The following is a 26,187-nucleotide window of genomic DNA, read 5'->3' on the forward strand; positions in this document are numbered from 1 at the left end:
TTTGTTTAAACAGTTTCACCTCTACTCATCACTATCTTCAAGGGTTTGGTGGTGGTGTGTGGGGAGGGGGTTGGGAGGGTTCTCTCTTATGCAATGGCCAGAGGGCAGCGTGCAGAAGAAAAGGCAGCCTTGGTTTCTAACTGGCCCCAGACCCTCACGGAATTGCTCCTGGAGGGAACTGAGTCCATCATTCCCTTGCTGAACTTGATCCTTTCCTTGACACCTACAGGGCTGTGTGCCCTACAGAACTGGGACACCACAGGAGCAAGAGAAGGTGCTGGAAAGACTTGTCAAGTGCCTGACATCCAGCAGTCCTTAATGAAAGGGAACTCTCTGCAGTCTGCCTTGTGAAAGCAATGTCCCACTGAAATGCCACCCCGGAACACATCCTCCTCCGCCCTCCCTCCTGGAGTGCCTTAGTCGGACCGTAGATAACAGGATGCCAGGCGATGCAGGTGATCATTTTCTCCATTAGGTTGTGCAGGTCAGTGAAGGACTGGTACTCCTTCAGGTGGGTGTCAGTCTTGTCCCCAAAGGTGCCTTCCTCCTCCGCCAGACACCTCCAATCATCATAGAAGGTATTCATGATTTCATTTTGCTGCAGGGCTATTTCAACACTGTTTTGTTTAATAAAATAAAATAGAAAAGGCAATTATATACTGGTTTTCAGTATTTAACGGTATGGCTTATTTGATTTTATTTGGGTTTGGGAGCACCTGGGGGGTGCTCTGTGCTTGGGGAACTTACTGATGAGCACCTTGGCCCATGTACTATCTCTCTGGTCCTAGTGACATGTCTTTTAGTGGGTAACTGATGATTATTTCCAGGTGATAAGTGGCTTAAGAGAAAAAAATCACAGTGATATGCTGCTCAGAACATCTGAGAAATTGTCCTTTTAGCTGCCAGGGTATCCCACCTGTGCTACTTCAACTTTAGGATCTTCTTCCAGCCGCAGCCATGCTCTGCTCAGGTTGATGACAAGCCTGTCATCACTAGGACTCCAGCCAGCCAGCTTTGGCCCATAAAGGATTCCTCTAACTGGAGGAAGTGTGTGTGTGTGTGTGTGTGTGTGTGTGTGTGTGTGTGTGTGTGTGTGTGTGTGACCCTGTAGACCTGGATGAGATTTGGTCCTCTGTAGTTCTCTCTACCTAGATTCTCCCATCCTCAGCACTTGCTATATTTTCTTCAGTAAACAGCCACATTAAACTTGGTTTCATTTATTTCCTAAAAACTCTAAACTGACAGAAAGGCAACTTTCTTAGTGATATTCTGTACCAAGTGATCGCATACACTAAATACTAATATATAATTAAAATTCCTTTTATATGTAAATGTACATATGTACACTATACACATACAGACCACACACATTAACCAAAACATCAGATAGGAGATTTTCAAGGGAATATACGGAATTTAGAAATACAATGTGTATGTGTTGGTGGCTTTAGTTGTGCTGTGATAAAACATTTAATTTCATTACTACACCTCTTGCAATACACCAGAAATCACATACAATGAATAATTATTGTGCCAAAAATGCAAAATTGTTTATTTTGTTCAAGAGTGAGTCACACCCAGTAGTACTGAAGGTCTACTTCTGGTTCTGTGCTCAGGAATGACCCAAGGCAGTGTTAAAGGGATCATTTGTGATGCTGGGAATAGAACTAGATCAGCTGCTTGCAAGGCAGGCGCCTGATCTCCTGTATTTCTCTGACTTCTGACCCTATAATATTATTTCTTCAAGAAATATCTTGAAGCCCTAGGCATGTGTCTCAGAGGTACAGCTTTGCATGCATGAGGCCCTGAATTTAACCTTCCCTATACAGTCTTATGCCTTGCATGTGGTAGAGGCCCTAGGTTCCATCCCTGGCGCCTTTTCCCCCAGTTTTTTTGGTAGGGCATCTGCCTTGCTCGCGGTTGACCTGAGTTCAATTCCTCCGCCCCTCTCAAAGAGCCCGGCAAACTACCGAGTGGCTTTGCAAAGCCTAGCAAGCTACCCATGACGTATTCCATATGCCAAACGCAGTAACAAGTCTCACAATGGAGAGGTTACTGGGCCCACTCGAGCAAATCGATGAACAATGGGAGGACAGTGACAGTGACAGATACAGCCTTATACAGTGATCCAGGGGTGATCCCTGGAACCTCAACAAAGTGGGAGGCTCCTGTCATGGCAGAAACAACAGAAAACTTCAGAGGGCTTGGCTCATCCCTGTATCTAATCTAGGAATTTGAGCTTGACCACAGTCTTTCAAAAATGTTTTTACTTAGACATCATAAATTTACAAAGTTGTTGACAAATAGGGCTTCCAGAAAACAACTCCAAACCCACCACTAATGACTGCATTCCCCAACCAATGACTAGATTCCCCACCTCCCTGCAACCTGACTCCTCAACAAACACATTTTTATTGGAATTATTGGAATTATTGTAGTTTCGGTCCCATGTTTTCAACAGTGTTGGGTCTAGTGGTTTAGATATGTGCATTCTGTGCTCAGGAATGACCCAAGGCAGTGTTAAAGGGATCATTTGTGATGCTGGGAATAGAACTAGATCAGCTGCTTGCAAGGCAGGTGCCTGATCTCCTGTATTTCTCTGACTTCTGACCCTATAATATTATTATACCACACATGAGCCCAAGGCCCTGTCCCTTGCCCTTATATTCATTCCAAACCTCTTCTTGCCCTCAACCCTTTTCCATCTCTCTTCTTTCCTGATATTTTCGTTTTTCAAAATCTAGAGTCAGAGGTTTCCCACTTTTGCTACCTTCTATTTACTAGACTTGTGATTCTATAAATCACAAATGAGTGAGAATATTCAGTATTGTCCTTTGATGAGTCTCATTTTGGAAGTTACTCTAAGTGGAACTGGACAGATAGTTCAGAGGGCTGGATCCCATGGCTTGCATGTACAAGGCTGAGGTTGATTCCTGGCACTGTATGGCTTTCGAAGTACAACAGGCCGTATGCCCAGTGGACCCCAAGCATTAAAGAGAATATCTCTTCACCTCCTGGGGGAAATTTTACTGTAAGCCAATATAATGTTTACTATCCCTATATATGCTTGGGGTTTAACACTCAGGAATTTTTTTACAATTAGGAAAATAACTCCCAGGGTTTTACCTTGAGGTCTGAAAGTTGAATTCTTGTTAGGTATTTTAAGCTAAAAGAGTATTCATCAATTATTAATTTCCTAAAAGAATAAAATATCATTTATTTATTTATTTATTTGCTTTTTGAGTCACATCCAACCAGTGATGCTCATGGGTTACTCCTGGGTCTGAACTCAGGAATTACTCCTAGCAGTGCATAGGGGACCATATGGGATACTGGGGATTGAACCTGGGTCAGGGGTATGCAAGGGAAACTCCCTACCCGCTGTACTATCACTCCCACCCCAAAATATTCTTTATTTAATCAAATATATCTATACTATTATAAGATACTCCTAAAATTAAATGAAATAAAGGATAATAAATTAATTTTTAAAAAATATTATATTTTTAAAATGGTATTCAATTAAGGGGCCAAAAGATAGCTCTGACTTAAAGCACTTGCGCAGCAAACAGAAGGCCATGAATTCAAACCCCAGTGCTACCACATGTTCTCAGGCTATCCTGACAGTCTCACGGTCTGGGAACTGTGGCAAAGGGAAGAGGGAAGGAAGAACTATTAATACCTCTGTCTACAAGTAACAACACTAGATACATTACTTAACTGGACATTCTTTTGGTTAAATTCTTTTTGCAGGTCATCTTTTAAAGGAGAGCATTTCTTAAGCACTCTACTTAAGTATTGCTAGTTCAAATGTAATATCCGGAGCAGTAGCATTAGCATGGCCGAGAGCTGTTGGAAATGCAGAGACACAGGCTCCATCCCATCTCTGCTGGGTCCAAGATCATATTTTCAAAAACTTCCCAGCTTTTTCATCTACATATGGTAGCTTGAACTAATTAATACAGGATTTTTTGTTGTATATACACTACTTATACAGAATAGGGTATGCTTCAAGACTGAAGTTTGTTTCAAGTCTAGAAGTATTTTCAAAATTCTTTCAGTTTCAGTCTGAATGGAAAATGAATTTCCAAGAGAGAAGTTCAGTGCTTGAGGCTACCCTCTCTGCCAGACATGGGAGGGGATTTACCAGAGAGAAATGAAATGAAGACTTTTCTCTGATTTTTTCTTTCTGGATTTCCCTGTACTCTACCAAATAGTTTTTGAGAAGGAGGAGCTGGAGGCCATCAAAATGGGTGTCTGAGCTAAAGCCCACTATATAATTTTGGGTTTTTTTAGCTAATTTTTACCTTGTGACCACATTGCCAAGGAAATCAGCCAAATGTTTTGATTTTCCCAGTTCCTCTTTTTCTTCTTCTGAAAATTCTCTTGCATAGTATTGGGTAGCGGCATTTTGTGGATAAGTCCTAATAATACATTTGAAGAAAGACGAGCCAGAAATTAGTTCAAAGACATATACAAGTTGTCACAGGCCAAATGGTTGTGTGACAATATTAGGAAACAAAAGAGACATTAGATTAGGTTAGAGAGGCTGATATGGTTGGGTTTGGATTGTTTGTTTTAATGATGGGAGTTACTGAATCTTGTAGTGACATCTTTTCCCACCCTCCCTGTTTTCTTTCTACTTACTGTCACTACCTCATTTTTGACACTGGTCATAGTTTACCTGGTTTAATGGCAGCATATTTTCACTTTGTTCTTCACTACAACTCTGGGTTTTTCTTTTTCTCTACTCTGATATGTATTGTATGCCTCATTTTATTTAATTACCTTAACTTCCTGCCTCTCTGGCTTCAGAACTTGCCCAAACTCCACAATGTTCTCAACTATTCATCCCAGTTTCTTGAACCGCTTCATATTTTAACAAACATAGTTTCCCCTTTTCAATGTCTCAAATCCATATACATATCCAACATTCATGGTCTGCTTTATGTAAATATAAAATTACTTCAAAATAAAATTTTCTTATAAATAAAAAAAGAATGCCTCAGTTAAAAACATCTACCTTTTACAACACTCAAAGTCTAGTCCAAATGCCTAATGCGTACTCTTGAAAATCCATTTCACACAGATACATTTACTGAATGAAGTTCAGTTAAGAGATTGTTGTGTGGAAGTGATAGGGTATGTACCTGCAAAGTGCTCTGAATCTAAGGCAGACAGCAAACAGATGAGGACAACATGAGCCATTGTTGCTACCATCAAAAATAACTCCAAAATCTTATTAGAGAGGAAATACCTGATTTGACCTTGTGTTTCTAGGAGATTACAGACTTGGGGCTACTGAGCTGGACTTGCAGAATGAAGACAGTTCCCCCAAAAGGCAGTGAAGTTCATTTCGTGTAGAAGAGTCTCATAGGCAGGAGCAGAAAAATGCCAGAGAATGGGGATTCTTGGAACTGGAAGCATCTCATAAGGCCAGAAGATACAACTTGTTTGGAAGCAAGAAGATTAAGGCTAGAAAGGCAGACATATGCCATACTAAGAACTCTAAATGTGACAGGAAACCAAAGACAAGGTATAGGGAGTGAAGTGATATAAAATGACTGGCTGTAAAAGAAAAATCACTTAGGTGGGTTTTTTTGAGGCCATCACTGTCTTTATCAACAACTTCTCTCCTTTTCCTACTTTATACACATTTTACTACCAATATTCTAAACATCGTTGTTGAGTGCTCTAAATATTCCTAAATTGAATTACTTTGTGGAAACCAACATTATCTTTGTCAACCCATCTCTACTTCTTATAAAAATTCCTCAAAATAATCATGATCTTTGCTCAAGCTGACTTACCATTTTGTCTGAGTACTTGTGTCCTTGATTTTAGGAACTACTTGCATGCCAACATCTTTCTCAAATATCTTAACGGTAAAATTTTTATCTGGGTAAGATGTACATTCGATGTAACCGTCCTTTACACTGGAAGCATTATGGTCTTTGAATTGAACTGGTGCACCAAAATCATAGCGTTTTCGAGAAATCATGTATGCAATCTGCAACACAGGTTAGCAATAAGGGTTCATGTGATTACACCTCTGGAGAATCAAAGTGGATTGGTGGTGGATAGTGGCAGTGTCCTGCACACATCCTCATAGCTATTTGCATACTGGCCACTGAGCCTCTAGTGATGCGTGTGTTCTGTGCCCAGAGCCACCATATCCTGTGCTTACATGCAAGATGCTCTTGGTCTAAGGCAGAAGTCCCAGAACCACTCTGCCCCACGGAACAAAGACCAGAACGTGTCTGACAGTTCCTATCTTGTCCATGTGGGGCCAATGGAAGACATACAGAATCTTATTTCCTAGGCTCATTTGAAATCACTTTGAGATGTGATTTACACTCCAAAATTCTGCAGACATTCCCAGTCACGTTTGCCCAAAAATGAAAGAATGAAAATTTTCATAAAAATGAAAAAAATCACTCAGAACCCTTTGGAAATCCACCTTCCTAATCAGGCAAACAAAACATGCTCTTTAGTAGCACCTGAAACTATCACCTCCTCAGCCTCACAGCGACGCTTTGGGAAACCTCGTCCTGAGTGTTTAAGATGAAGCTGCTTCTCTCTGGCATTTGCCTGAGATTGTACTCTTCTGGGGCTCTGCTATGTATGTCCTTGTTCTGCCACTTTTCCTATCACCATATGGGACATTTTCATAACAATAAATGGCTTGTTCACAAATCCTCCTCTGGGGCCTACATTGGGGCCACCACTATGTTGTTTCCTAGGACTGCTGTAACTAAACTTTGAGGACTCAGAGGGTTGAAAAAAATGAAGAAACTGGCTTGTGAAAGTAGTTCAAAGGGCTGAAGCACATGTCCTGCAGAAGCGAGGCCCCAAGTTCTTTCCTAGCACCACCCGGGTCCTGCCCCAAGAAGGTAAAGCTACGGTGACCACAAAACATGCTGGGGTGAGCACCAGCCAACAAGACAAATATCTCTGGCTGGACCCAACATCAACAGGGGTGACCTTGGGGTCGCTGAGGAGCATCTCCACTACCACATAGCGAAAACTAAAAGTAAATAAAGCAACAGGAATGTACTGTATTACAGTTGTGGAGTCTAGAAGTGTGAGGCCAGGGTATTGGAAGGCTGGTTCCTACAGCAGGACCTGAGGGAATCTGAGTTCGAGCCTCTCTGCTATCCTTTGTGTCCTTCAGCAGTTAGCTATAGCATACTGCTCTCTGCTTCCTTCTTCCCATGATATTCTTGCTGAGTCTTTATATGGCTGTGTTTTTTTAGGATCTCCATCATATCAGATTAGGGGTCCCGTTCTCCTTCAGATCATATGACCTCATTTTATCTGATTATATATGCAATGACCCTACTTCCTATATTGAGTCACATTCTGCAATACTCTAGGGTTAGCCCTTCAATGTACACCCTTTTTTTTTTTTAAAAAAAAAAAGAGGGATTGTAATTCAACCAGTCCTATCCACTTGGGCTGGATCGATAGCACAGCAGGTTGGGTGTTTGCCTTGTATGGGGCCAACCCTGGTTCAATTACTCTATCCCTCTCAGAGAGCCTGACAAGCTATGGAGAGTATGCCACCTGCATGGCAGATCCTGGCAAGCTCCCTGTGACATATCGATATGCCCAATATGCCAAAAACAGTAACAATCTCACAATGGATACATTACTGGTGCCCACTCGAGCAAATCAATGAACAATGGGAGGACAGTGCTATAAGACAGTGCTATAAGACTATCCACTTAAAGTAGCAAACATCACTCTGTAAAAGAAAAACCTCCAATGTCACAATACTGACATCTCACGAGGAGCACTCAATTAGACAGGGAAGGAGCATAGAAGCCAATAAGCTCAGTAAACAAAAATGTTAACACAGAAAGCTCAAAGAGCAAGAAACAACTTGGTAAACCCTCAGAAAAGGACTATAGTTTAGAGGTAAACTATAACAATTTTCACAAATTTTCTTTGACTTAGGTATTTTTGATAATTTTTGACAATTCCATTAGCCATTTAGTTGTAACAAGCAATATAAAATAAAATGTTGGGTGCCTGCTAAGGGGCCAGAGCTTGGGCATAGTTGAGGAAAATGGAGACAGTGGTGGAGGGAGGGTCATTCTGATGGTGGAATTGATGTTGGAACATTGAATGCCTGTAATAATTGTATTTTTAACAACTTTGTAAACCACAGTGTTTAACAGGAAAAAAAATAAGGAAAACCATATCAAACAGAGCCGACCTCACTGATCTCTCAGGACTAAGTAATGTGCAGTGATAGGGAAGGGATGAAAAGAAATTACATACAAGAAATTACATCTAACCTGTTTTGTAGATTCCTTAACGGATTCTTCCTCAATTTCTTTTTCACTGCCCAGTGAAACCCACGGTTTAGAGACAGGTGGATAATAAATAAATGCTTCATCAGGAAAAATTTTACTTTCGTTCTGTTCTTCTAGTGCCTCCAGGGACTACAGTAAAATAAATAGGATTAACACACACACACACACACACACACACATATATATCCAAACTTAGGTTATAGCTACTTACATATATTTTGCAATAAACATTACTTTTTGTTTTGTTTTTGAGTTACACCCAATGATGCTCAGACATCCTGGATCTACACTCAGATATTACTCCAGCCAGGCTTGGGGGACCACCTAGGATGCTGGGGATCAACCCAGGTTGGGTGCATGCATGCAAGAGCCTTAGCTTTTGTACTATTGCTCTGGACCAAATAAACTTTAATTTTATATTGATAAATTGACTTCATTATTATTTTTCTTCTTCCTTGGTGCATGCTTTTTAATTATGAGAAAGAAGCCAAGCAAAAAAGAAAGGTTATAGATGAAAAAAGAAAGCTATCGAGGAGATAAGAGAAGATGAAGAATAAAAGTCAAAAATTAAGTTATGTGAGAAGAAAAAAGCATTTATTGCATAGATTTATTAATAAGATGTGTTAAATTTTGATGAAACAAAACTAGTTTTATTTTATTTAATCAGTTTATTTAATTCTTTGGTAAAATAATTACAAATATGAATCTAAGATACTCATTAAATAATCAATGAAACTTTTAAAAGCTATAGGGTCTATCATGATAAGTGAAATGAGTCAGAAAGAGAGGAACAGACATAGAATGACTGCACTCATTTGTGGAATATAAAATGTCATAATATGAGACTAACACTCAAGGACAGTAGAGACAAGGGCCAGGAAGATTGCTTTTTGGTTAGAAGCCTATCTTATGAGCTGGGGGAGATGGCAACTGGGATAGAGAAGGGATCACTAAGTCAATGACAGTTGGAGGGATCTTTCGGGATGGGATGATGTGTGCTGAAAGTAGATAAAGAACAAAACATGATGGCCTCTCATTATCTGTATTGCAAACCATAATACCCATAAGTAGAGAGAGAAAGAGGGAAATTGCCAGAGAGGCAGAGGGAGGGGTGGAATGGGGGGTAGATATTGGGGTTACTGGTGGTGGGAAACGTCCACTGGTGGAGGGATGAGTATTTGATCATTGTATGACTGAAACTCAAACATGATAGTTTTGTAATCGCAGCTCCTGATGATTCAATAAAAAATAAAATATAAGCTATAGGGTCTGTAGGGGCATGTGTGTGTGTGTGTGTGTGTGTGTGTGTGTGTGCGTGCGCGCGCGTGCACACACACACGCACACACCAGTTTATTCATAAAAAGGAAAAAACTGGGCAATTGGATAACAAAGTAAATATTAATTAGCTCAACATTAAGTTTTCCTTAAATATATCCTGTGATTAAAAGCAGAATTTGAAATGGATGTCTTGATAAGTAGGTATTTAAGTGGAAGAAAGTGTCAAAGATAGCAGGAAACAAAAGAATAGATGTTTCTAAGGGCAGGAAATCTGTTCATCGTTGGAGTGTTTCATTTAAATGATCTTGAAAGGTAACAGATTTCTGAGAGGCATTTTCTGAGGGGAATCCTTGTATGTGTATTTGTTCAAATTGGGAGACAGGAAGTTTTTCCAGTCAGCAAGAAAAAAAAGAGAAGCCATAGAATTTTCAAATATCTACCACATTAAAAATAATTAAAAGAGGGCAGGAGTGATAGCACAGCAGATTTGCCCTGCAGGCGGCCAACCTGGGTTTGATCCCCAGCATCCCATATGGTCCCCCAAGCACTGCCAGGAGTAATTACTGAGTGTAGAGCCAGGAGTAACCCCTGAGTATCACCGGGAGTGACCCAAAAAGCAAAATAATAATAATAATAATAATAATGATAATTAAAAGTCTTTTACTTACCTTTGACATATTTTCAGTTTTATTTTTATGGTTGCCTTTCTCTGTTTTAAATTTTTTACTATAGTGAAATAGTTGAAATGCACGGGAAAGTAGAGATATTTAACAATTAAAAAAGGGCTTCACCAGTATTAATTGGTTTAATCTTCTCAACAGTCCCCTGGAAATTGGCTCTATTAGGTGCAAGTGTCCTGAGGATGAGAGGTTCAGAAACCAGCCTAACATCACAGTAATGGGAGGAGACCAGGCGTATGGCCAAGAACTGTTGCCCAAGTTTGCTTTCTCCTTTTATAGGGTGAACAAAGGACAAATAGGCAGCATGTGTGCTACTCTGCAGTATTTGGTTCATCCCTCACTTACTGATCACCTATGTTAGGTGCCAGAACCTGATTGAGGTCCCTCGAAAACACAACTGAGCAAAAATAACTGCATGTATGTACATACTTCTCCCTCAGAGGTATCATTTCCTTCTGACAATCAGCAAGCTACAAGGGTTTAGGGCGTGCTTACATTTAAATAGAGTTCCTTGCCCTCTTCTGTTCCAATAAGATAAAAGTTAAGTCCGTATTTAAATTCTTTGTCATAAACAACAATAATCTCATCTCCAGGATATTCCTACAGAAATATAATCAGAGAAGATCAATAGTCCATGGTTAATTCATTCAGACACATATACCAAATGGATATCCCCACTAATCAATCGATCTTAAAAGGTAAGCAAAGTAATAATCTGTCACTAATACTTTCAAAATCAAAAATATTTTATTCTTTAAAAAATTTAAAACGCATAAACACGATGTGCCTAGGAAAGTATTTCATGCAATCTTATTCTAACAGGAAAAACAGAGAAAAACATTTTTAAAATTCAGTCATGTAACATGTTTGGAACCAAATCAGGACCAAAATTATTAATCAAATGCTATAAAGTGGGACTAGGAACACAAAAAGGCCAGAGAGAGAGAACAGCAGCAGGCAGGGTACTTAGCTTACATGTGACTAATCCGGGTTCCATCCCTGGTACCCCATGTGATCCCCCAACCCCCCCCCCAAGAGTGATCCAGGAGTAATCCCTGAGCACTGTTGAGTGTGGCCCAAAAAGAAAAGGAATGGGGTGGGGAGGGGGGGAACGACACAGAAATAGATTCCTACTCTAGATAAAATTGGCCAGAGTTACTAAGTATAAAATTAGTCACTGATAATTTGTTCTCCTAGAGAATCATCAGGCTGATTTCAGAGGAGGCATGAAGAAACTTAGTTACAAAAATTAATGAAGATTTGTTTGCTTGATGAGATTTGTTTGCTTGATGAGGGCACTCCTAGCAGTGCTCAAGGGTTATTCCTGCCTCAGTCTTGAGCATTGCTTTCAGTAGTGCTCAAAGTAGCATGTGACACCACATATTAAATTCGAGCCACCAGCTTGAAAAGCATGCATTATAAACTACTGGGCTACTTCCCTAGACAGAATGTTAGATTTGAATACATTTGTTAATTATACGTGAGAAACCTCTAGAGATAGGAATGAACTATAGAGAGCAACGCTGTATTGACCTGAATGACTTTTTTTAATGGATAGAAATCAGATACTGCAGCTCTGTTTATGAAGTCTGAAAAAATGGCTTCTTTTTTGATAAGTTTATAAGGTTTTTCGTCTGTGACATCTTCATCTATTCGAAGGCCGAATATATCTTGAGTCTTGGTAGTTAACACTAAAGGATAAATATGTGGGTAATCTGTGAAAGACAGGGTAAAATTTGGATATTTAAATTATTAACAATAGGAAACATAAAATGTTTTCCTTAATATTGCCTTGGTTAAGCCTTTAAAAGACTTCTAAAATAACTGTTCTTCATAAAGTAACAAAATAGGAGAATAACACCCAAGAATAGCTGAGATAAGTACCAGGAGGTTTACTCCAGGGCTTAAAGGCCAGCCGCACACGCTAGGGGTAAAGGCAGCTCAGATAGAGAAGGGAGCACCAAATAAAGGGTGTTGGGAGGATCCTAGGATGGGAGATGCATGCTGAAAGTAGACTATAGACCGAACATGATTGCCACTCAATTCCTCTTTTGCAAACCAAGCACCCAAAAGGAGAGAGAGAACAAAAGGGAATACCCAGCCACAGATGCAGGGTGGGATGGGGGGTTGGGGGGTGGGAGGGACACTGGGATTAGTGGTGGTTGAGAATGGGCACTGTTGGAAGGATGGGTACTCAATCACAGCGGTAGGGTGTTTGCCTTGCACGCAGCCAACATGGCCGGCCCAAATTCGATTCCTCTGCGCCTCTGGGAGAGCCCGGCAAGCTACCGAGAGTATCTCGCCCGCACAGCAGAGCCTGGCAAGCTACCCATGATGTATTCGATATGCCAAACACAGTAACAACAAAGTCTTCAATGGAGATGTTACTGGGCCCGCTCGAACTCAATCATTGTATAATTGAAACCCAAGCACAAAAATTTGTAACTCTACAACTGTACCTCATGGTGTTTCACTAATAAAAATTAAAAAAAAATAAAATGACTCCTTATTTTTAAATTAAGTATATCCATTTTTTGTAAATGTTGGGAGATGGGATTGTGGTTCAGTGGTAAGGTGCATGCCTTGCATGCATAAGAAAGAAAGAAAGAAAGAAAGAAAGAAAGAAAGAAAGAAAGAGAGAGAAAGGTAAGAGAGAAAGAGAAAGAAAAAAGATAAAATACAGAGGAAAAGGGAAAAGAATAAGTAAAGAAAGTAAAAGAAAACGAAATAAAGTGGGAAAGAGAAAAAGAAAAATCAGAAAGGTTAAATGTGAAAAAATAATGATCACTCATAATGTGGCATTTCAAGAAAAAAAGCTTTCTCTTAGTACTTTTCTCTGTTTCTTCCTAGTCACTCAATGTTTGTGATATACATTATATATAACATATACTGTACAGTATAGGGGCTTCCCCAGTATTGCTTAGGGTGGGCTATTCTGGCTCGATGGTGCTTGAGCCCCACAGTGCGGTGCTGCTGACAGCTTGAGGTGCAAGAACTGCTTGGGCAAAACCCAGTGACGCTGAGGCAGCATTGGGGGCTGACCCCAGGACCATGAGCATGACCTCAGTAAGCTCTATCTCAGAAGGCATTTCAATCCTGTCTTTCATGCTTACTATAACACAGCTGCTCTGCTACTGTCACTGTCCTGTCACTGTCCTCCCTTGTTCATCGATTTGCTCGAACGGGCCCAGTAATGTCTCCATTTTGAGACTTTTGTTACTGTGTTTGGCATATTAAATACACCATGGGTAGCTTGCCAGGCTTTGCCGTGTGGGCGAGATTCTCTCGGCAGCTTGCCGGGCTCTCCGAGAAGGGCGGAGGAATCGAACCCGGCTCGGGCGGGCTGGTTGCGCGCAAGGCAAATGCCCTACCGCTGTGCTACTATATAATTTTTATATTATTTTATATTAATGTAATTATATCATCATTTAGTAATACTGTGGGAAACATTACATTTCCTCCTCATTTCTTTCCAAGACCTCACCAACTAGCTTCCCTTCTGCTTTGTCTACTTCTCTATTCTTTTTCTCTAGGCTATTGATAGGATACTGCTTCTCTCTCGGGCTCTTTTTCTTTGTAGTCAACCTGTTACCTAGCTTTCCATCCATCCCCTTTTAAAAAGTTTAATGATTACAGTTTAAGTCACATTTTAAAATAGTGGTGTTTGTTTTTTGTATACTTGGTTCCCACAGCTAGTCCCCCTTTTCAACCATTGAGAGTAGAGACAGTGGATTAGGGGGATCCCCTTTCCTTGTTCTGGTCCCTAGTTCCAGGGTGACTTTGCAAGGAGAGGCAGACAAGGTTCTTTTTCCTCCTGTCCCTTTATCCCCCGTCACACCAATCCTTGCAGCAGTAAGCCCTGGGGCAGAGGAGAGACAATTTCTGGTTCATGTCAGGTCCTTTTCCAAGCCCTCTTTTAATTTTCTTATCTTGATTTTCAGTCAGACTCTATCACTCCAGTTTCAGTTCTGTAGTACCCCAGGCCCACACTCCACTATCCGTGCTCCCTGAGTCTAGAGTCCTCTCTCTTTTTCTCCACACCCTACACACCTGCCTGTCTGCCATCCTCCTGTCTATGGCGCCAACGAGCCCTCAGGGAGGGCAGGATTGTGTGTGTTCTCAAGCTGGGATTCTCAACAGATTCATTTAATAGAAATATTTATCCCTACTGACTCTCTGGTACAATTATTCAGACAGTTTGTGAAAGATTGTTGATTAAGTATGTAACAGTGATTATATATGGGGAAATATTTCTAATTGAAATCAATTGCTATCATAAACAAACATGTAGAATAGATGTAAATTTTCCTGAACTGGGGACAAAAATACATACGCTGAATCACCTGAAAAATTCTCACCCTAAAACCTAGCACATGTGCGATGCTCAACAGGTAACTGCTGACTTGATTCACACATAAAGAATCCTTCCAAAATGCATGACGAGGGTCCTTATGCACCATTATTTGCATAGTTTCACTGCATAGTTATTCATTTTTGCCTTTGAAAACCACTAGGCGGTGCTATGAGACTCCTATTGAACTAGTGCCAGAGGAGGGACTGCTTTCCTAAATTAAGGCAGGCAGAAAGGACTGGAAATTTCTATCATTTAAGAAATTAAAAAGTGATAATAATTGTCTTCTCCATAACCTGCTCCCACAAAGTCCCTTCAGGCTGGATCTGTTTTATAAAATAATCTTTCCACAATCATTTGATTTCAAGGTAACTAAAATATAGTATCTAAGATTTCTCTAGAAAGAAGTTAGTAAAACTGGTGGACCATTTCTAGCTAGGACTGGCAATCAGGAACAACTGCAAGCAAGAGGTAGCCACTAGACCATACAAGACTCCAACAGTCTATTCATATCTGCTCTGAAAAATAACCAACTTAAACTGACCAAGGTCTGATACTTCCTGTGAACCCACAGCACCTCAGGTTAAACTCAATAGAAAAATTTCTGTTATCAAGACCCTGAAAACAACAATGAGACTAAGATGACTGGCAGTGAAGAGGGCTGTGGGCTTAAGTGTTCCTGCAGCAGAGTGGATAAGAATGATGCTGGAGCATCCTGAAACTTAAGAGGCCAGAAGTGCATTCCATGAGCATTTGAGTAGGGTTCTGGGAAGCCACTAGTGGGGATTGTGAGGAACACCGGTCAGTGACAGTGACTGCCAATGGTGGAATGATGGACTCCTTTACTGCACTGCACACAAGTGTCTTAGGTGGATTTTCACTTACTCTTCACAACAACACCCTGAGGTCATTACTATCATTGTCTCCAGTTTTTAACTAAGGACCCAAGACCCACTAAGTTTATGTAAAGTGTTCAAAGTCAGCTGGTGGGAGTTGGCCTGGGAGTTTTAATTTTTGCCAAATTAAACTTGAAACAGAGAGGTTTTTAAACATACTTTTAAAATTTTATTATCAGTAAATGTTTGATTTATATGCCTTTTTTATTTACCCGGATCAAATAAAAAATAACAGGTGAAAGTGTGGTACAACATAATAGCCAGAAGCTGGAAACAACCCGAGTACCAGAGAATAGTGCCTAAGAAAGTTAAAGAAACTCTGGTACATCTACACAATGAAATACTATGCAGCTGTTAGGAAAGATGAAATCAGGAAATTTGCTAATAAGCAGATGATCATGGAGAGTGAAATAAGTCAGAAAGAGAGGGACAGACATAGAATGACTGCATCCATTTGTGGAATATAAAATAACATAATATGAAACTGACACCCAAAAACAGTAAAAACAAGGGCCAAGAATATCGCTCCATAGTTGGTAGCCTGCCTCATGAGCTGGGGGATAAGGCAACTGGAATAGAGAAGGGATCACTAAGTTAATGATGGTTGGAGGGATTGTTTGGGATGGGAGATGTGTGCTGAAAGTAGATAAAGAACAAAGTGTGATAGCCTCTCAGTATCTGTATTGCAAACCATATACCCCAAAGTAGAGAGAGTATGGGGAAAATTGTCTGCCATAGAGGAGGGAGAGTGTTGGGTTGGGGGGATACTGGGGACACTGGTGGTTGAAAATATGCACTGGTGGAGGGATGGGTGTTCGATCATTGTATGACTGAAACTCAAGCATGAAAGCTTTGTAACTGTATCTCACAGTGATTCAATGAGAGAGAGAGAAAGAAAGAAAGAAAGAAAGAAAGAAAGAAAGAAAGAAAGAGAGAGAGAGAAAGAAAGAAAAGAAAGAAAGAAAGAAAGAAAGAAAGAAAGAAAGAAAGAAAGAAAGAAAGAAAGAAAGAAAAAGTGTGGAACAAGTGTAAGAAGCCCTTCTCTAAAACACAGTCAACTTTTGGTGCTGGAGGAGTGTACAAAGAGTAGATGCTTGCCCTGCACACAGTAACTCAGATTCGATGCCCAGCACCTCATATGGTCCCCCAAGACTGCCAGGAGTGACCCCTGTGAGCACTGAGCTAGGAATAAGCCCTGAGCACATCAAGGTATGCCCACCTCTTTAAACAAAACAAACAAGACCCCCACAAAATCCAAAACATAACTCAACTCTAGTATACTATCATTCTCTAATTACCATCAATAGCACCCATCCTATGTGATTAAAAGCCCAAATCTTTACAAAACCCTCCTCAACTCTTAGATCTCCTTCCTCCCCAGCTTTTTCTATTTCTAAGCATGAAACAGATGCTCTATGTGAACTCTAAAAGGAAAGTTTCAGCACAACAAGAAAGTCCTCTTGGTAGATTATTTTTTGTTTAAAAGTGGTAACTGATAGCACAGTGGGTAGGGCGTTTGCCTTGCACGCAGCCGACCTGGGTTCGATCCCCGGCATCCCATATGGTACCCCAAGCACCGCCAGGAGTAATTCCTGAGTGCAGAGCCAGGAATAACCCCTGAGCATCGCTGGGTGTGACCCAAAAAGCAAAATAAATAAATAAATAAAATAAAAATAAAAGTGGTAACAAAAATAGTTGGGTTGTTTAAGTTCTACTTAGAAATAGCGAATTTTACCATGAGGTGCAAATAAATGTGACCAGTAAATTAGAATTTGAAAAATACTATTCTTAGAAAAGTTAATAACACTTGCTGGGCATATGCCTTATTACTTGGGCTTTCTCCCTGGCAGCAAGGATGAACTTCTGAAATTTGTAAAAATTCTTTCTTAGAATTTTAAATTTTATACTCTACATGATATAGTGTAATTTTAACCTAGGTACATTTTGATCAATCATTTCAATACACTGTATTCCCATTTGCTCATTGCATAATATGGGGACATAAATTCTGAATTGTCTTTTCACTCACCTGCAACTGCCAGATTTTCAGGTTCTTCATCTTCTCTAACTAGGATAGAATAAAGTTATGTCAAATTTATATTTTTGAATCAGGTAAGTTATTTTCTTAATATCTTTTACAAAACTTTAAATATAAAACATAAATGTAAATATATGAAAGCAAGCCATTCTAGAATAATAAAACTAAAGAAACTACCCTTTGTGCAGAATACTTTCTAAGTTATCTTGCTATGTCAGTTAGTAGTTATTGCAATGAATTTTTTAAATGAATATCCTTACCTTTACACTCTGTAAAAAATACACACAAGATGCATAAATCATGATCATCTGGACTGCTGATATCCCTAGCCCTATAAATTCATTTCAAGGTCTGGAGAGATAGTACAGTGGGTAGGGTGCTTCTCTTGCATGCAGCCAACCCAGGATTGATCCCCAGCATCCCATATGGTCCCCTAAGCACCACCAGGAGTAATTCCTGAGTGCAGAGTCAAGTGTAACCCCCAAGCATTGCCAAGTGTGGGCCCCAACCAAACAAATTTATTTCATGGAAAAACCTACCAGATAATGATTTTTTAGTTTTGACTGGTTTGCCCTTTTTTTTTGTTGCGGGCTTGGGTTTTTGACCTTTAGGAGCCATGGTTCTAATTTAAGCTGCAGGAAGAAAGAAATTTAAATTAGTAAATTCTGGTTGGTCTACAATTGACCTGTCAACACTAAGCATGACAGAGGATCCTGGTAGATCTCTGTCCCCTACAACTCTACGCCTGTATGTGTAACCAATAGGTTCTCATCTGAATTGTCAGAGAACACCTCTAAACAATTTTTTTAAAGTGAAATTGCTCCTCAGTCTTGACAGGATATAATACTGACCAAGTTCACTGCCAAATATATCAAAGCCTTATCATCTCAGTACTATTTTTCAATTTCTAAGTTATTAGGAGCATGATTTCAGAAGTCTAATCGGTTGGACTTCAAAACAGGCTATGCATAAGTTAACGAGATGGAAACCCAAAAAACAATCCAAAAGATCAATGAAACCAAGAGCTGGTTCTTCAAGAAAATAAACAAGATCAATAAGCCTCTTGCAAGACTCACAAAGAAAGGGAGAGAGAAAACCCTAATAAACTGAATCAGAAATGAAAAGGGGGACATTACAACATTAACTACAGAAATTCAAAGGATTCTCAGGGAGTACTTTAACCTGTCAACAGTAAGCATGACAGAGGAAACACAAAAACCTCGAAGAAATGGATAAATTCCTAGATTCCTATAGCCTCCCAAGGCTGAACCAAGAAGACCAGGAATACCTGAACAGACCTATCACCATCAAGGAAATTGAAACGGTAATAAAAAGTCTTTCCAGGCACAAAAATCCTGGCCCAGATGGATTCACTAGTGAATTTTTCCAAATATTTAAAGAGGACTTATTCCCAATCCTCTTTAAGCTTTTCCATGAAATTGAAATATCAAAAACAATTCCAAACAGTTTCTATGAAGCAAATATCACCCTGATACCAAAAGCAGAGATACCACAAAGAAAAAGAATTACAGGCTGATATCCCTCATGAACACAAACACAAAAATCCTCAACAAACTATTAGCAAATAGAATCTAACGACTCATCAAAAAGATCATACACCAAGTAGGATTCATCCTGGGGATGCAATGATGGTTTAACATTCAGAAATTGATCAACATAATCCATCACATCAACAAAAGAAAAGATAAAAACCATATGATCATATCAATAGACACAGAGAAAGCATTTGACAAGATCCAGCACCCGTTTATGATGAAAACTCTCCGCAAAATAGGTATCGAAGGAACTTTCCTCAATATAGTCAAAGCCATCTACCACAAACCCATGGCAAGTATCGTTCTCAATGGGGAAAAACTAAAAGCCTTCCCTCTAAGATCGGGCACAAGACAAGATTGCCCACTTTCACCACTCTTATTCAATTATAGTACTGGAAGTCCTGGCCATTGCAGTTAGGCAAGAGAAAGGTGTCAAGGGCATACAGATAGGAAAGGAAGGAGACAAGCTATCACTATTTGCAGATGTTATGTTACTATACTTAGAAAACCCTAAAGAGTCTACAGAAAAGCTCCTAGAAACAATAGGTTGGTTTAGTAATATGGCAGGCTACAAAATCAACACCCAAAAGTCCATGGCTTTCTTATATAAAAATAACGAAAGAGAAGAAAGAGACATTATAAAAACAATCCTGTTCACAATAGTACCTCAGAAAATCAAGTACCTTGGAATTATCTTAACCAAAGAGGCAAAGGACCTACACAAGGAAAATTACAAAACACTACTTCAAGAAATAAAAGAGGACATAGGAAATGGAGACACATTCCCTGCTCATGGATAGGCAGGATTAACATTATCAGAATAGTCACTGTCACTGTCACTGTCCTCCAGTTGTTCATTGATTTTGCTCGAGCGGGCACTAGTAGTGTCTCACAACAAATTGTGAGACTTGTTGTTACTGTTTTTGGCATATTGAATATGTCACGGGTAGCTTGCCAGGCTTTGCCGTGTGGGCGAGATACTCTCAGTAGCTTGCTGGGCTCTCCGAGAGGGGCTGAGGAATAGAACCGGGGTCGGCCCTGCTTGGCTGCATGCAAGGCAAGCACCCTACCCACTGTGCTATTGCTCCAGCCCATCAAAATGGTAATACTTCCCAAAGCACTATAAAAATTTAAAGCAGTTCCTATCAGGATACCCATGACATTTTTTCAAAGAAATAGACAAAACACTCCTGATATTTATATGGAACAATAAACCCCCACGAATAGCTAAAGCAATCCTTGGGAAAAAGAAGATGAGTGGCATCACACCCTCTCTCCCCCAACTTCAAACTGTACTACAAAACAGTAGTAATTAAGACAGCATGGTACCGGGCTAGAAACATACCTGCAGACCAATGGAACAGAGTTGAATATTCTGTCACAGACACCCAAATATATGACCACTTAATCTTTGACAAAGGAGCTAGAAATGTGAAGTGGAACAAGAAAAGCCTCTTCAACAAGTGGTTCTGGGAAAACTGGATAGCTACCTGCAAAAAAATGAACTCTGACCTCTGTCAAATGCTAGGCCTAAAAGTCAGATTAAAGGGGACTGATCACTTGACATCCTGTTACTCATCGATTTATTTGAGCAGGTGCCAGTAACGTCTCCGTTAGTCCCTGTAGCATGCTAGTGTAGCCCAACAGCATCTGCTCACTCCAGAAACACGAAGAGCCTCAAACCGATTGTTCAGGGTCTTGACAAAGAAGTCTGATCAAATCTTTGGTGGGCGGCCATGTGATCTTTTGACATCCCACGGAATCCAGTTGGTAACGGCTCTAGTCCAGTGGTCATCTCCAAATCACGTGTCCAGCCCATCTGATTTTTGATGCCTTGGTAAACAAGACAGTGTCCTTGATTCTAATCTTCGACAGAGGTTGGAACTCCGGATTCTTTCTCTCACTTGAGTGAAGCGCAATACTCCAAGTATAGCTCTTTCGATTCCTCTTTGGGAGACCCGAATAGTGTTCTCATCCTGTTTGCGTAGGGCCCAGGTCTCTGAGGCGTAGGTTAATGCAGGAAGAACAGTGAAATCAAAGAGATGTGCCTGGAGCCAGAGGCTCTTCATCCTCCTAGCTATTTCTTCGACGCTCTTGAAGGCATTTCAAGCTGCTCTCTTCCTCCTGTGCAACTCAGGTGCCAGGTCATTTGTCATGTTGACTTCTCGACCTAGGTACACATAGCTGTTGCATTCAGAGATGTTCATTCCATTGAGAGCGAATGGAACATCAGGAACAAGACCATTTCTCATAAACATTGTCTTCGTGAGATTCAGCTGTAGTCCAACATTTCCACACTCACAGTCGAAGTTGGCCAACATTTGTGCCGCTTGGCTAATGTTTGGTGTTATTAGAATTATGTCATCAGTGAAGCGGAGATGGTGTAGTTGCCGACCATCTATCTCCACTCCCATTCCTTCCCATTCCAGTCTTTGCGTGATGTTCTTGAGGGTGGCACTTAAGTGTTCTGGTGAAATAGTAGCACCCTGCCAAACCCTCTCTTGACATCAATGATCACTTCCCTGTAGAATGGTGAGATCCTGGTAGTGAATCTGTAATACAGCTTATGGAGTATCTTGATGTATTGAGTATGAATGCTGTTTCGCTAGGGATTCAATGATATCTTCAGTCTCAACAGAATCAAAGGCCTTCTTTAAATCAATGAACATTAGACAGAGCGGCATCTTGAACTCTCGAGAAACCTCAATGAGCTTGGTTATCATGTGGATATGGTGGATCGTGCTGAATCCTTTGCTGAACCTGGCTTGCTCGCATGGTTGTCCTTCATCTAGTATTTTGCCAATCCTATTCAGAATGACTAGAGTGAACAGCTTGTAGACGACAGACAACAGGCAGATTGGGCGAGAGCTGCCAATATCGTGGATGTCTCCCTTCTTGTACAGTAGTACAGTCCTGCTGGTTTTCCATTTGGATGGAACCTTGCATGCAGACAGGTAGCAGTGAAGAGCCAAGCCAGTGAGTACCGACGGCATGTTCTTCAGGTGTTTGGGTCTGACCTTGCCTGGGCCAGGTGCTGTTCACTTCTTTACCAATGAAATGGCATGTCAGATTTTGGAAGGGAGAACATTGGGAACGACATATCCATCCGCAAAATTTGTTATGTGGACAGGTGGACGTGGCTATTGAAGATATCTGAGTAGAAATCGTGGATAATATTCTCCATTGCCCTTCTAGAAGATGTGATAGATTCATCAGGACATCAGAAAGTGGTTATCTTGGTCTTGTAGTTGGTGAAGGACAGGCGGGCATTCCGAATGCTTTTTCTAGCTTCTGCTGCATCTACTAGCACTGCTGCTCTTCTCTCTATGAGGTCTTCCTTGATTGTTTCTCTGCACTGCTTTGCAAGCTCAGATGTATGCTTGCAGTTGCCTGAGTCTTGCGCCAAGCCACGTTGGCAAATGAGCTCAAGTGTTTTCGAAGACAGGCATCTTTTTGTGGCTATCTCTCTCGGTGTTCCTCGCACAATCATGGAGGTGCTGAACCAGTCGATCGTATTCTTCATTAATGTTGTAAACAAAGGCATCTTCCAATGTCGCCGCAATAGTGCTAAAGAGCTCCCAGTTGGTGGTTGTTCTGGGAGTTCTCTTCTTAAACTTTGCAACCCTTTCTCCTCACTCCGTGAAGTAGAATTTTGCACAAAGGAGACAGTGGTCTGATCCCATTTAAAATTTTGGGACAACAGTGACATTGGTCAGGCAAAACCATCGATTGAATATGATGTGGTCAATTTTGTTGTGGAACCATCCACTGGGAGACTCCCATGTCCAACGTTTAGATTCGGCCTTCTGGAACTGTGAGTTACCATGAATGGTCTTGGTCATCATGATGAACTAAGATAGTCTCTCACCCTGTTCGTTCCATTCTAGGCCATGGGTCCTGATGTGGAGTTCTTTGGCTGATCTTCTCAGTCCTATCTTGGCATTAAAATCACTGACAATGATCTCGTAGAAGGTGTGGTCTTCTTTATAGAACTTCCCCAGCTCCATGTAGAACTTCTCAATTTCTTCTTCATCATAATTGGATGTTGGTGCATAGATAATGAAGATAGAAACTGCCAGCAGTGAGCAACATCTATTCAAGTGCAATCATCCAATTCGGGTTGTTATGCATTCGAAAGAATCAGTGCTCATGGCCAAGTTCGTGTTGACAAGGACACAAACACCATCGGGGCCTCTTTCGTTGCAAGCTCTGAGGAACAGTTCTTCTCCGGTGTCAAAAATGGCATGATGTGATTGATGCCTTCTCGTCTCAGTCAGACCAATGATATTGTACTTGATCTTTTGCGCTTGTACCATCATGTCCTCGATGGATGCATCCGATGTCAGCATACATGCATTGAAATTACAGGCAGTCATTTTTGTCCTTCTTTGTTTTGGCAGCCTAGTTCGGCCTTGAGATTTTACCAGCCTCTCCTTCCTCATCCTTCTAAACATTGCATATTGATGGCTCTTTCAGGGTCACAGGAATGAGATCCATTGTATTTACTGGTTTGGGCATATTAAATACGTCACAGATAGATTGCCAGGCTCTGCTGTGTGGGTGGGATATTCAAGGTCAGGCTCTCCGAGAGGGATAGAGGCTTTTAGGGCCGCCTCTAATGGCCCTTGCAGGTGTTCCCATGGTTCAAATTTGAACTCCATAAAATATGGTGCGGTAATCTTGGAAGATAGGTATTAAGTGTCTTATGATGCGTTGCACAAAGTGGCTGCACGGCCCAGAAAGGTCAAGGGGGAAATGTTCTCTCACCTGTAGGTGACAGGGGATGAGTAGTTGTTTCTGGTGTTATTCCAGGACTTGGGCTAAAGGAAGAGGTCCTGTTCAATAACTTTCAGGCAGGAGAAAAAGTGAAAGAGATAGCAGAACTGTGTAATACTTCCTTAATTTTCCTGGCACTGGTGTACTTCTCTTTTCACTGACCAAGCAAGTCACAGTCTAATCTTGATAACAGCATAGGGACACTTGCCTGTGTGTACATGAGTGGTAATATATGCTCCTCTTACAGGGAAGGGAGTTGAGAGTTGAGGACATTATATATTAAGTTATAAAATGGTTAGGTAGTGTATAAAGACATGGACTTCTACTCTGAACGAAGGGGTTGGTCTTAATCTAAGTTACTTTTCAAGATCTGGTTTACAGCAATGGAGACTAACTCAGTGAATCCATTTAATAGGCATTTATTAGGGAAATAAGAGATATCACAGGGGTTAAGATTCTTACATTTTATGTGGCCAACCCACAGTTAGATCCCTGGAACTGCATGTAATCCCTGAGAACCTTAGGGGCCACTCATGAGCAAAGAGCCAGAAATAACCCCTGAGCATCCCTGGGTATGTCTCCACCACCACACATGAAACATTCAATATTTAATTTTATTATGAACATAGTTTTAATATGTTATGGCAGTTTAGATTAGAGACGTGTGGGAAAAGTGAATGGGCTATTAGTATACATATATGAGAGCCCATTCATACACACACATATATATGCACACATATACATTATATATATGTGCTTACATACATATATACAAATATATATTTGGTTTGGGGCACATACATGGCAATGTTCAGGAGTTACTACCAGCTTTATACTCAAGATACTCCTGGTGGGGCTCAGGGAACCATTTGTGGTCCCAGGGATTGAACTCTTGTCAATCAAGAGTTTTGCTATTTACTGTACTTCTGCTTTGGTCCTTCCTTCTGACAATTCTTAGTTTATGATTTCTAGCTTGAGGCAAAGAGTTTTGCCTAATGGACTATAATAACCTATAATCATGCCGTGTTAGTTTTTAGTTGCTGTTATAATCACTTAATCACTTAACTTCCCATTAGTCATCGATTTGCTCGAGTGGGTGCCAGTAACGTCTCCATTTGTCCCTGTCGCGTGCCAGTGTAGCCCAATGGCTTCTGTTCGCTCTGGGAACATGAAGAGCCTCAAAACAATCGTTCATGATCTTGATGAAGAAATCTGACCATCTGGTAGGTGGGCGGCCATGTGGTCTTTGGACATCCCGTGGGATCCAGTTGGTAACAGCTCTAGTTCAGCGGTCGTCTTTAAATCTCATTACGTGACCAGCCCATCTAATTTTCGACACCTTGGCAAACGAGACAGCGTCCCTGATTCTTGATCATTGACGGATGTCGGAACTCCGGATTCTTTCTCTCATTTGAGTGAAACGTGATATTTCAAGCATAGCTCTTTCAATTCCTCTTTGGGAGACCCAAATAGCATTCTCATCCTGTTTACATAGGGCCCAGGTCTCTGAGGCATATGTTAATGCAGGAAGAACAGTGGAATCAAAGAGATGTGCCCAGAGCCGGAGGTTCTTCGTCCTCTTAGCTATTTCTTCGACGTTCTTGAAGGCGTTTCAAGCTGCTCTCTTCCTTCTGCACAGCTCGGGTGCCAGGTCATTTGTCATGTTGACTTCTCGACCTAGGTACACATAGCTGTTGCATTCAGAGATGATCGTTCCGTTGAGAGTGAATGGGGCATCAGGAACGAGGCTGTTTCTCATAAACATTGTCGCTGACAAGGACACCGATGCCTCTGACACCTCTTTTATTGCATGTTCCGAGGAACAATTCTTCTCCAGTGTCGAAAACGGCATGGTGAGATTCGTGCCTTCTTGTCTCGGTCAGACCAATGATGTCGTACTTGATCATTTGCGCTTTTACCATCAGGTCCTCGATGGATGCATCTGATACTAGCGTACGTGCATTGAAAGTACAGACAATCATTTTTGTCTTCCTTCATTGTGGCAGCCTAGTTCGGCCTTGAGATTTTATCGGCCTCTCCTTTCTCATCCTTCTCAGTGCTGCCATGTCGGTGAAGCCTTCAGGGTCACGTGGATGAGACCAGTTGTAATTACTGGTTTTGGCACATCGAATACACAACGGATAGCTTTCCAGGCTCTTCCGTGTGGGCGGAATACTCTTGGTAGCTTGCCAGTCTTTCCGAGAGGGATAGAGGCTTTTGGGGCGACCTCTAATCCTCTAATCGCCCTCGTAGGTGTTACCATATTTGAACCCTATCAAATATGGTACGG

At 40.9% G+C, this 26,187-nt stretch overlaps 1 protein-coding gene across 1 annotated transcript in view; it reads right to left on the reverse strand.

Moving 5' to 3' along the window:
• DNAI3 (dynein axonemal intermediate chain 3) overlaps positions 1 to 26,187 on the reverse strand; it is a 76,972-nt gene that overhangs the window by 44,178 nt on the left and 6,607 nt on the right. The window contains exons 2-8 of the mRNA XM_056122856.1: positions 17,557 to 17,595; positions 11,814 to 11,995; positions 10,776 to 10,880; positions 8,304 to 8,450; positions 5,811 to 6,010; positions 4,308 to 4,424; positions 427 to 617 (exon numbers count right to left, since the gene is read on the reverse strand). Of these exons, the coding sequence (XP_055978831.1) occupies positions 427 to 617; positions 4,308 to 4,424; positions 5,811 to 6,010; positions 8,304 to 8,450; positions 10,776 to 10,880; positions 11,814 to 11,995; positions 17,557 to 17,595 (981 nt within the window). The remainder of the gene's footprint in view (positions 1 to 426; positions 618 to 4,307; positions 4,425 to 5,810; positions 6,011 to 8,303; positions 8,451 to 10,775; positions 10,881 to 11,813; positions 11,996 to 17,556; positions 17,596 to 26,187) is intronic.

Source organism: Sorex fumeus, unplaced genomic scaffold, assembly GCF_029834395.1.
Source record: "Sorex fumeus unplaced genomic scaffold, SorFum_2.1 ptg000047l, whole genome shotgun sequence".
Classification (NCBI taxonomy): Eukaryota; Metazoa; Chordata; class Mammalia; order Eulipotyphla; family Soricidae; genus Sorex; species Sorex fumeus.